The sequence below is a fragment of the Tinamus guttatus genome, unplaced genomic scaffold (genome assembly GCF_059628265.1).
Source record: "Tinamus guttatus ecotype Peru unplaced genomic scaffold, ASM5962826v1 Tinamus_guttatus_pri_ptg000550l, whole genome shotgun sequence".
NCBI lineage: Eukaryota > Metazoa > Chordata > Aves > Tinamiformes > Tinamidae > Tinamus > Tinamus guttatus.
In genome coordinates, this window is record NW_028289084.1 from 259,973 (window position 1) to 271,734 (window position 11,762).

The following is an 11,762-nucleotide window of genomic DNA, read 5'->3' on the forward strand; positions in this document are numbered from 1 at the left end:
ACAATCTGAGTGGTTAATTTGTCCTCAACTTTGTCAAGCGCAGCTCGCGTGGGCAGAGTAAGCTTCCTCGGGGATGTCAAACTCGTGTCTCCTTCTAAAAGCTTAAATAGAGGATGTAATTCTTCTGTGGGAATCCCTAGGGAGGGACAGATCCAGTTAATAGTTCCCAAAAGTTTTTGAAGATCATTCAAAGTCTTTATGTGTGTCTTAAGGGTCAATGATTGTGGTCGAATTTGATGATCAGAAATTCTCCATCCTAACTATCGCCAAAGAGGAGTTTCCTGTACTTTATCTTCTGCAGTTTTTAGTCCTGCAGCCGATGCTGCTCGTGTAATCTGACGCAGGGCCTCTTGTGCCATTTCCTTCTGCTCTGCAGCAATCAATATGTCATCCATCCATATAGTGATAGATGAGGACGTTATCAAAATACTTGTGCACTGGGCTTAAGACTGCTGCAACAAATTGTCGACATAATTTAGGACTATTTTTCATGCCTTGTGGCAAAACTCTCCAATGATATCTGTTATAGGGATCCATAGCATTGATAGAAGGTACAGAAAATGCAAACCGAGGTGCATCCTGCAGTGCAAGTGGAATGGTAAAGAAACAGTCTTTCAAATCAATTACTATCAAAGTCCATGTTTGAGGTAACATTGCTGGAGAAGGGAGTCCGGGCTGTAAGGTTCCCATATCTTCGATGACCTCGTTGATTTTTCCAAGGTCATGTAACAGTCTCCAGGAATTATTTTTCTTTTGAATTACAAAAACTGGTATATTCCAGGGGCTTGTAGTAGGAACTATATGTCCAGCTTGCAATTGTTCCTCTACTAACTTATGTAACTGCAGCAGTTTATTTTGTGGAAGGGGCCGCTGATCTACCCACACCGGCTTGTCCGTTTTCCAGATCAAGGGTGGGACCTGCTGCTGGATAGCGGCCCCTAAGAAAAATCCGTACTTAACTGCATGCCCCATTGACTCAAACAGTCTCTCCCTCACAAGGTGACGGATCCAGGCAATATAAATGGTCTAATGGTTGCGGTTCTCCCTTCTGGACCAATAATATTTATCAGTCATTCACTTTGGATTGGGGTACTCTGCCCACCAATTCCCTAAAGCGATGTATGTGCATTGATTAGGGTTAAACTGTTGGGCCATTGCGAGGCGGCGATGACTGTAATGTCTGCTCTGCTATCTAAAATTCCTTGTGCATTAAACTTTATCATTCCTGCTTGTAGCATACAGAATATCTGTGGGCGATTCATAGTTATCTGTTGAGTCCAGAAAATCTCTGGTTGTCCCGTGGACCCAAAAGAGCCTGTGCCACGTTTTGTTTTTGCAGCATTTGGTGTCTGTGGTAAAAAGTATACTAATTGTGCTATTCGGCTCCCTGCTGGCACAGTACAGGGTGGTATTTGAGTCCATACCATTATCTTAATTTCTCCTTTGAAATCTGCATCGATAACTGCAGGTAACACAAACAGCCCTTGTCTCCTTGTTGAAGATTGCCCAATCAACAATGCTGCCATTCCTTGCCCCACGGGACCATGGACACCAGTTGGAATTAGCACAACTGAGGTATCAGTAATTAGTACTTCTTTTGCGGTGGCTAGGTCCACTCCGGCGCTGGGTGTTGCCACTTGTGCTGGTGCACAAGCGGTGGCTGCTTCCCTGTGAAGCCACTCTGAGGGGTGATTTGCTGTCATGGCGCGACCCCTTGCCGCGCTCCGCTTGAAGTTGTTGGAGTTGGACCTCCTCCTTTTCCTGCTTTGCTCCTTGCTGATAAGACATTCGTCCTTGCTGTGGACCGTCTACTACCAAGGCATCCTTGCAATTAACTATCTACTAACAAGGCACCTATTATCTACTGTCAAGGTACTATGCCTCCACAGTCCTATGTCTAAACTTCACTATGACTTTTTTTTTTTCCTTTGTACTTAGTCCAAATATCCCTTGCTGCATCCTGTGAGTATTCCCTCTTGCCATTTTCATTGTGCATCTCTGAGAAGCATGTGGGTACATCTTCTCTATAGCCACTGAACCTAACCCTTGTTAGAGTGCTGAAACCAGTCATTAGACCCCCAACCCAAAATGTTTTTCTTCCCCAGGTTGAAGACAGAAATTTCTGCCTGTCCTCATACACCTTGTGCTTCAGCCTCACAACATCATGGTGACTCTCCACTGGATTTGCACTAGGAAATCAATAACTTCATTTTTTAAGGTAAACATAACACTGTTCAGATGCATGTGAGAGTCTTCTGTTCCTCCAGATGAACCATTTTGTTTAAGTAATATTCATTATTAAATGACTTGGAATTGAATTAACCTTATTCCCATGACACATTATGGAGATTATGTTACTGAATATGACAGATTATGATACTGAATCAGCTTTTCATACTCTACCTAAAGAACATAATCTAAAACAAGTCTGAAAATGAATGAAGAGAAAAATATTATTGCCTTCATTTTGCTATCAGGACCTTTAAGTCTAAATATCTAAGGGATTTTCTTTAATTGTATAAAAAATCTTAGAAAGGCAATAAACTGCAGTCTTATTATTGCTAGCTCAGTAACTTGATTACAAAACTATATTTATTGGACTACTTCAGTGGTGGAGTGGGGGAAATGAAGATATTTAAAGTTTTGTCTGTGATGTAATCTGTCTTTTCCCTATGCTATCTATGCATATTTTGAGTTTTTTAGTTATTTATTGCTATTTCTGTCACTCAACCTAGTTTTCTTTTCCTTTTCCTTCCCCTCCTGTTCCGGATGGGCTCGGGATTCGTCAATAATCACGCAGAACGAGGTGACTACATTGAGCATTTATTCAGGTGAAAGCACATAAAAGAAGCAAAGTATGGCTAACTACTCATGAGGTGATACCTGCCAGCGGGATACTGGACCCGAACATCCCCTCAAGCTGGCACATCAGAGAGAGAGTTGCTGACCGGTTCCCATGGAGACAGAGTAGGCCTGAGAGTTTGGAGTTTCTCCTTCCCCCCCACCCCGGCTCTCTCCACACTGTCCTCTCTATGCCCGGTGCATCCTGGCACGTAGGGTCAGTACGACCCAGGAGGCATGCCAGGGGGCGGACAAACTCCACCTTCAGCTGTGCAACTCTCCCCTCTGGGTGCACAGGTGCGCATACCATTTGGGGGTCCCAGCCCTCAAATCGAGGGTCCTGCCTTCTTCCTCTTCTTCCTCATTTCCGGGTGTTTGGCCTCCAAAGCTAGTTTGGAGGACGTCTGCGGTTAAGTTGGCTACAAGCCCAGCCAAGCGGACGCCTTCAACAGGTTTCTGGGCGGGGGGCTGCCTGTGAACCGGGCTGAGCAGCTGCATCCCTGCTCCTTATCGCTCAGCCTAGGCAGGCAAACATCTTCTTTCCCAAGGTCTGGCCTCTTCTTCTCACAGGAGATTTTTATGACTCTGCATATCATAGAAATTTCCATCTCCAATACACTGCCCCACCCCAAATTGTAATGTATTCCCCCTTTCATCAAATAGATCCTTTATTTTAAGTTCCTCTCCTCTTGGTTTACAAAATATCCCCATTTTTCATGATAGAAGAATGTTGTGTAATCTCTTACACAAAAGTGTGAGTTTTCTGAGATACCTCAAAAATTCTAGGAATCCAGGAAACACCACCTAGTTTGTTGAAACCAAAAGCAGCCAAGTCAAATATGCTTTTTCAATTCATTCAATGGAGAATTAAACAAGTTCCATTCTACTACTTGAAGAGAAAATAAGCCTCTTTTTTTTTTCTGTTTCATTGCTAAGTCTGTTCATTCTTAGTAAAAATAATAAATATGTAGATTCAGTCTTGGCATTAATTGCCATAGGAAAAGGTTAGCTTCTTCCCTGTTCTAGGCAATCAGTTATCCTACTTTTTTTCCCAATCCTTATGTGACAGTGTATGTTAAAAAAATGATAATTTATTCTAAGCCTGCCTTGATGAATGAACCTGGGAAAAAAAACTTGTTTCATTTGTCGTGCATATCTCATGAGCATATGATTTGTTATTATTATGACAGCTCATTATAGCTGTCTGGAAAACAACATTTCAATTTTATGAAAAAAAGATTGTTTCAAAATTAGCTTTTGTTCTGATGCAAAATTAAAATGGGCTATGTTTAATTTCATGATATCTAGATGCAAAGAGACATGGAGATCAGTGACCTAAAGCTGGTTTTCGATTTTCTATAGATATATCCTGACAACTCATTTTTTCTCCAAGTCAACGTGACTAGGAACTTCATCCTCAACTCATGAAAACCTCATAAATTTTGCCAAAATAAATGCCTTCCCCCCCCACCAACCCAAATCAGTTTTAATAAATATGCGTTGATATCTGTTGAACTTCTAACTATTCAGATCAATCTGCAAAATGGTAAGATGTGATGGATGTGCTCCTTGCCCAGCTCAACCTGACTTCTCACAGGTAGCCCTATTCAGGTGTTAACTACCACATTATCTGATCCTGGTAGTTGCCTCCCTGATTTCTTCCCCCACCCAGACATTAACCATCAATAACAGTCCTGATGGGGAGATAAGGCTAACTGTGAGTGCACCAGCCAACAGTCATTTCTGAATTGAAAGAATGACTATCAGTCAATCATCTTATCCCATAAATACGGGGACAGCCCGAGAGCCCATTGAGCTCTCCTTTCATGGCAGTGGGCTGCATGCCAGGATCTCCCCTTGAGCAGGGATGCCTCTTAAGGATACTCCTTGGGGGTTAAGAGATCCTTCCCCCTGCAGATTTGTGGTAAGTGACTATAGTGTGCTTCTCTTTTTTTGAACTTGTAAACTTTACTTTGTAACTGTGCACAAATCCCTTAGACATAAACTGTTAACCAGGTCTGGGACTAGGATTGGATTCAGCCACACCCAGACTCCTCTCAGAAGGAGTTTGGAAAGCAAGGGGGTCCAACCTGAACCTTGTGACCCAATGGGAGGGTGTCCTTGGTAATTCTGTGTGTATCTTGAACCTCCATGCGGTAAACAATAAGTGACCTTGCCATAGAATCTTGTGAAACCATTGTCATTATCAATAAAACCTATTCCTATCTCTTTCTCATGAGTGAAGTGCATTGTGTCACTCACCCCCACAACCACTTATTCCATGATGCTTGGTGACACAGGGCAGCCTGTATCTGGAGCAGAGTGGAGTAGCAGAGAAGGTTGGTAAGAAGCGTGAATCTTTCCAGTTAATAATTGAAAGAAAAAAGACAGACAATTCAAACTAATGAAAAACACAACCCACTTCTTATTCATGTTTTCCTCTAGACAGGTCTAGTGTCCTGGGAAATTTTGTCCTGAGTAGGAGAGCCTGTATTTTAAATATAGAGATGGTTCTGTAATGCCCCTAGTCCAAACTGGAAACCAAAGAGCAACACTGAGGACAAGGGGAATAATTTTATAAAGATGTCCTATATATATATATATATCAGTAGATCTATCTTTGAGCATCGCTATAAGTATTCACACACACACATGCATAAACATGCAGCTGTTATATGGATATGTAACCAGAAAGGAGGAGAAAATAGAAGATTCAGAGTAAAACTCAATCTTAGGCTGAAGCAGGATCCTGACATGAAAACACTCAGGTACCTTGATGGCAAGCTAGCAAGTACTATAAAGAGCTATAAAATAGCTAAATAATCTACTGTACCTTTCACTGGGTTTATATACTGTGAAATCACTGGAGAAGGAGGCTCTTTATTTTGGATAACACAAAAGGGACAAATCCTGCTATGGCGCTCTCGGCATAACCATTCAGAAAAGCAGCATAATTTACATTTTAGTGTTTGATGCACCATTTCTGATCTCCACATGCTCCCTTTAAACTGCAGCCTGGAGAAAGGGAATAGTCCTTGAAATACCCCTGCAATGATCTCTGTAAAATAAAGTTATCCCTACCTAAACATCCCCCTGGATGCCCTGAAAGGGAGGCAAACCAAAATCAGAGAAGAAAATTAAATATAATTATTTAAATATATATAAAAAATATAATCGCTAGTACTACTGTGATTTCCACTTGCTTAATTTGACTGTTTTAATGGAGCATATTGTGTTTATGTTCTGGCTGTTTACATGCGACACTAATGAAGCTGTTTCTATCTTCTTCCCCTTTAAGAGGGCCAGCAGGGCTGGCAGAATCGCAGGGAGGTTGTGCTTGCTCTGAGCTGTCCCTGCAGCTGGAAGAGCCGGCGGGATGATGCCCACCCCGCTTTATGTGCTGCAGCTGCTCCATGGCTTCCATTCATACAGTTTCATAATGCAGAGAACCTTTTCCTGGGTTATTTTAGTTGCTCTTGATGAACAGCTTGTCTGGGGTTTGATCTGAAGCCCAGGGATTTCAGTGGAGTCTTTTTTGGGAAACTTTTTAGAGCAGGTATGTGATTCATTAAAGAAAAGACTGTGTTATTTCTTGTTCCCTTTGACAAAAGTCCTCACTGTCCTCAGCAACAAGTACGCTAATTTAGATGGAATAAAATATAAAAAGAGAAATTTCCAAAGTTTCAGAGATTTTGCTCATATTGTGATTGCTATCCAAAGTTTACACCAATACTTTGATGTATTGGTTGGGGTTAAAAAAAAAAATTGAAAATTTTGAACAAATATCAAAATTTGGAAGTTTTCTTCTTTTTTTCCCCATGTGTGCAAATGCCTACATGTGCCACCTGATATAAGAATTTAAATAGATGAAGGAAACAAAGCTTTAATTTTGAATCTGATTAGAAAAGAGGTCATTCAGATGTGTTTTTCACCCCTTGCAAATCAGAAAGTTTGAAAAATATTATTTTAGTAATATGCCTTTTAAAAATGTAAGCAAGATTATAATAAGATGAAAATATTTTATTGAACATTTTTGGAGCAACATTTATAATGTTTTCATTTCATTAGGTATTTATTTTTATAAAAATGGTTACAATCTCATTTTGCTTTTGTTTGCGAATATGGAACAAATTTAAATAATGATTGCTTGTTTTTTTTGTTTTCCTGTTCTTACCTCAATTACTCATAATTATTTTTGGCTGCTGGAAAAAAAATCAGGAATTGAAATAAAAATCTCTGTAATTCCAATTCATAGGCATAAGTGCATGTACTGCACTTTTCTCATGCTGCTTGTGCCATGATGTCAGACTAGTCCAGTGATGGTTGTCTACCAGGCTACTTAAAAGTCTTCCAAAAAGTCAATTTCAGTTGTTGGAAGATCAGTTTTTTTTTGTTTGCTTCATTGGCAGGGGAGAGGGAGGCTAAGCAGCTGCCACTCAGGGCATCCACAAGCAAACAAAATAAAGATAATATGCAAACACAGCTTGGCAGCTCTCGCTAACGTAGGTTGTTCCTGCCCTGCATCGCTGAGGCCCACGCAGGAAGGTTCTGCTCATGCTCCTGAGCCTGCCAGAAGCAATGTGGTCACCTTAATCTTGTGGTAAGTCATATGTAGCTAAGTTGCACTTATTGGTAATGCCTAAAAGTGAGAGAAGGCTGCAGTGAGCTAGAGCAAGGTATCAGCTCACCCAGGAGTCCTTCTTTTGCCAGTGTCCAGTGGTGGAGGTCTGGGAATGAGTACAACAGTGTGGGCACCTAATGAGTCCTCTTAGCAACTGGTGAAGCTGAAATCTTAGACTTTTGTCCCTTAGTGACTTTTGTAAGAGTCGCTTCAGGGCTTTACATAACTGTTAGACTAAGGCTGAGTCCTGGCAGAAAGACAGGGGTGATTCTGCAGGTGTTTCCCTCTGAACCTTTTCCAGCTGCATCCCCACGTATAGATGTTTTCTGCCAACCCTGAGCAGAAGTGATGCCTCCAGAGCCTGTGACATAGAATAGGAGGGAAGAGAAAGTGGGAGAATGGTAAAGTTTCTTTTGGAAAGTGTCAGGGTTTGGAAATCTGCCAGAGGCTTTTGCATCAGGAGGTTTGAAAGTAAAACCAGTGTTTTGCTGGAGGCATGTTAGAAGAGAGAGAAGGCAGGAGAACAGAAGGTACCATGATGTGCATTAGTGTATGATATTGTTGCACCTTGCGAAAGAATGGACTCAGTCTGGGATGCAGAGTGAGACAACTTTATTCTCAAACCATCTCCTTTTTATACTCTCTTAACACAAGTGTTGCTAAAATTACAATCAATCAGCATCTTGCCAGCCGTGCAGTTGTGGTTATCTTCTTCTCCTTGCTCTGTTCCTTATCTGCTAACAAGACATTCCACATGTGGTTGTAGTCCTCCTCCTTTTCTTGCTTTGTTCCTTGCCGATAAGACATTAGTCCTTGCGGGTCAGCCCATCAACCGTGCACTGCTAAGGCGTTCTTGCGATTAACTATCTACTAACAAGGCACCTATTATCTACTGACAAGGTACTATGCCTCCACATCTCCCCCTTCTTTATTTGTTTGTTGTATTGCCAAAGCTGTTTTTAGCTGAACAGGCATAACTTGGTTAAAGGATCAATCAATCGTTGAACACATAATAAGAAACAAAGCAGATAGATACACTAACAATAAGCAAAATACAGTTAGTACAAAATACAGGTAGTACAACAATTAGAAACTTTGTGTTAATATAGCTAAGCAAAAGATTGTTTGTTGCATTTACTCCCATGGTTTGATTCCAACAACCATACCAGTGTCCTTTTCCCAAGGTCTCTCCACCAATACTCTCGAGCCTGTCCTTGAGATCCCCAGATCTCCCCCTTCTTTATTTATGAAGAATGCTTGTTTCAAGGCACGGTCTATTAAACACTGAATTGTTTTTAACAAACATGGGATACAAATTAAAAGGCAAACAAAGATGATCAAGCACATCAAACCTATTTGCAATGATCCCTTAATCCACGCAGCTAATCCTAAATTCCCCAACAGATTCCCAAAAATATTGAAACCATCATCTTGATGTAACTTCTGCACTCCTTTTTGTAAATTTTCAATGCTTTTATGGATGGATTCCGAATGGTCAGATAAATTCATGCAACAGAGTCCATCAAAATCCTGACACCCATGGCTTTGTGCTAATAACAAAAAGTCTATAGCAGCTCTATTTTGAAGTGAAGCATGCCTAACAGAATTAACATCTAGCAATAGCCCACTCAGTGCCAGGGAAGTAGCATTAGTCTGTTTTGCCAGCCAGCAACCAAGCCTATTTAAGGTTACTAGCGCTTTCCCTGATCCTACCCCAGGTGTAAATATAGATGCTGATACGATTTCTGCAGTGTTCCAAAATGATACTTGGTCATCACACTCAGATTGAAAAGCGTGTATGGCGCGCTTGGGGCGTTTTCTATGGTTATTAATCATTGAAATGTTGGGTGTTAATAGAGTCACCCTTCCAATGCTGCATGGTCCTCTGCATGCACGAGAGGGGATACCAGGCCAAGCACGATCTCCACAAATTAGAAATAGGCCCTTTGGTAATTTGAGTGGGTATCTACCAGATAAGGTTAATTTTGCGGCAGTATAGTTGCACCATGCAGTGGCATTTCTATACTCCGGTAGGGTAACATTCAGCCATTGTATTTTATGTGGCTCCAGATCCTTTGGATCTCGTCTTTTGTATCCTGGGAGAGGAGGGGATACTTCTTTCCAGTTAGCCCATCCATCTGTATAGTTAAGATACACACAATAATCCATTTTTACTGATCCTAACAAATCTAGCTCTTGTGGCTCTATATTCATTTTTGGAAACCATGGGATCCAATTATTCCACTTATCAACTATGTCAGTTGGTTTATCACTTATGTATGGACGCCTTTCGAGGGGAACCTGCCAATCATCAACAGGTTGTCCTACCAGACAGGTTACAAAAGGATTTCCTGGACTAGATAATGACAAACATAACGTGTCCTGTCCCGTTTGATTGGCCAGAGTTACCCATATGTTAGTTTTAGGCTGGGGTGGCATCCACTGCGGTGTGGGTGATGTCACGGTGCAGATGGTGATGATGACTGTGATAAGAAAGGCTTAATCCATCGAGCAGGTACCCATCTTGGCCCTGTGCCTGTAGAAACACAAGCATATCCTCTACCCCAGGTTATTAAAGGAAAAGGCCCTTGCTACTGATTCGTCTGTGGGTTTTGGGCTACAACCTGGGCTTTTTCCTGAACTTTGTGTTGTCTGTGTGAATCAAAATGTCGGTATATAGGGGGTCCCTCTTCTGTCCAGCGATTTAAAAAATTCAACACATAGCAAGCTTTTGCTATGCGTTCCTGTGGGGATAACCCTACGCTCCCCTTTTTTGTTTTTGTAACATATTCTTAAGGGTGCCATGTGTACGCTCAATAATCGCTTGGCCTGTGGGTGAATGGGGGATACCAGTGATGTGTTGGATTCCCCATTGTTGAAAGAATATTTGCGTTTTTTGTGCTATATAAGCTGGACCATTGTCAGTTTTTATAGTTTTAGGCACTCCCAACATTGCAAAGGCCATCATAAAGTGTCGACATACATCTTTGGCCTTCTCACCTGTATGTACAGAAGCATAGATACAGGATGAGAAGGTATCAACAGAAACATGCACATATTTGAATCTGCCAAATTCAGGGATATGCGTTACATCTGATTGCCAAATTTCAAGCGCAGAAAGACCGCGAGGGTTTACTCCAATGGATGGTACTGGTAAAATGCGTTGGCAGTCTGGGCACGACTGTATGATTTGTCTAGCTTGTTCCTGAGTCAATTGAAATGACCTCCGTAACGCTTTTGCATTTTGGTGATAGAAGTCATGCGACAAACGTGCTTGTGCAAAGCGATCCGGCAGAACTACAGCTCCTGCAAGGCTATCTGCTTGAGCATTACCTTCGCTAATAGGTCCAGGCAGCGAGGTGTGCGAGCGTACATGTTGGATAAAGTACGGATAAATCCTTCTGTTTAATAGCCATCTGAGCTTCCAGAGAAGCGCAAAGAGGGTCTCATTTGAAACCTCTTTTAAAAAGGAGTGTTCTAACCTAGAGACTAACCCTGCGACATAGGCAGAGTCTGTTATAATGTTAACTGCAGAGGGCCATCGCGTAAAAACGTGGACGACCGCTGATAATTCCACTATCTGTGGTGAGCCTGTGACAACATGTATGTCGCTCTCCCAGTGCCCTTCATCATTTTTCCACAATACAACTGCACGCCCTGTCCTACCTGAGCCGTCAGTAAATACTGTAAGAGCATCAGGTATTGGCGTAAGGCTCAAATGGGAAACAGGTAATAGAGAAAGAGAGTTGAAAGACTGTATGATTTTATGTCCTGGAAAGTGAATACTTATCTGTCCTGGATAATCTGCCAAGGCACACTGAAAAACAAAAGACTGGTGAGGCAAAAAGGTTAATTGTTTTGTATCAAGTGGTGTAGGAGAAAGGGAGACTGCGACACCATATGGTCATCGACAAGACTCGTTTATTGAACACTCAGTGTGCACTTTTATACATAGCTTAATTAGGTTCATGCATATTGCAAAGCTTGAGCTCAGGATAGATTAGCTCTTATTTGCGTCAACGAAATTCTATGCAAGATTTCCCCGTACACGCGAGCGCTTCTTTACAATGATTGGTCAAGACCCCGCGTCCATGCGTCTAACTATACAGTGTGATAGGCTAACTAACAGAGGCTAACTAACAGTGCCCACGTGTCCTCACATTTAACGACCGTCCCCCTCTACTTGTTTGTCTCAACTCTTTGCCTCCTTATCTGACTCTCCGCAAGATCTCCTTATCTCTTAGTCAGCAGTCCTTCCACCCTTTCAGCTAGGCCTGGCGCCCTTCTGCCCTTTCATCTA

At 41.8% G+C, this 11,762-nt stretch overlaps 1 protein-coding gene across 1 annotated transcript; it reads right to left on the minus strand.

Annotated features, from left to right (window-relative positions):
- Positions 1-7,525: 7,525 nt before the first annotated feature.
- On the minus strand, positions 7,526-9,901 carry LOC148592568 (uncharacterized). Its single transcript, XM_088534397.1, has 2 exons — positions 8,865-9,901; positions 7,526-7,568 (listed from the first exon to the last, which is right to left on the minus strand). Exons 1-2 carry the CDS (start codon positions 9,899-9,901, stop codon positions 7,526-7,528), a joined length of 1,080 nt encoding a protein of 359 aa, XP_088390523.1.
- Positions 9,902-11,762: the final 1,861 nt, after the last annotated feature.

What these genes read in the sequence shown, in the direction of transcription:
- LOC148592568 (XM_088534397.1), bottom strand. Translation starts at nt 9,901, where the DNA reads ATGCCACCCCAGCCTAAAACTAACATATGGGTAACTCTGGCCAATCAA. An exon ending in TTCAATATTTTTGGGAATCT is followed by an intron (nt 7,569 to 8,864) that starts GTTGGGGAATTT and finishes ACTCATTCCCAG; the next exon opens with ACCTCCACCACTGGACACTG.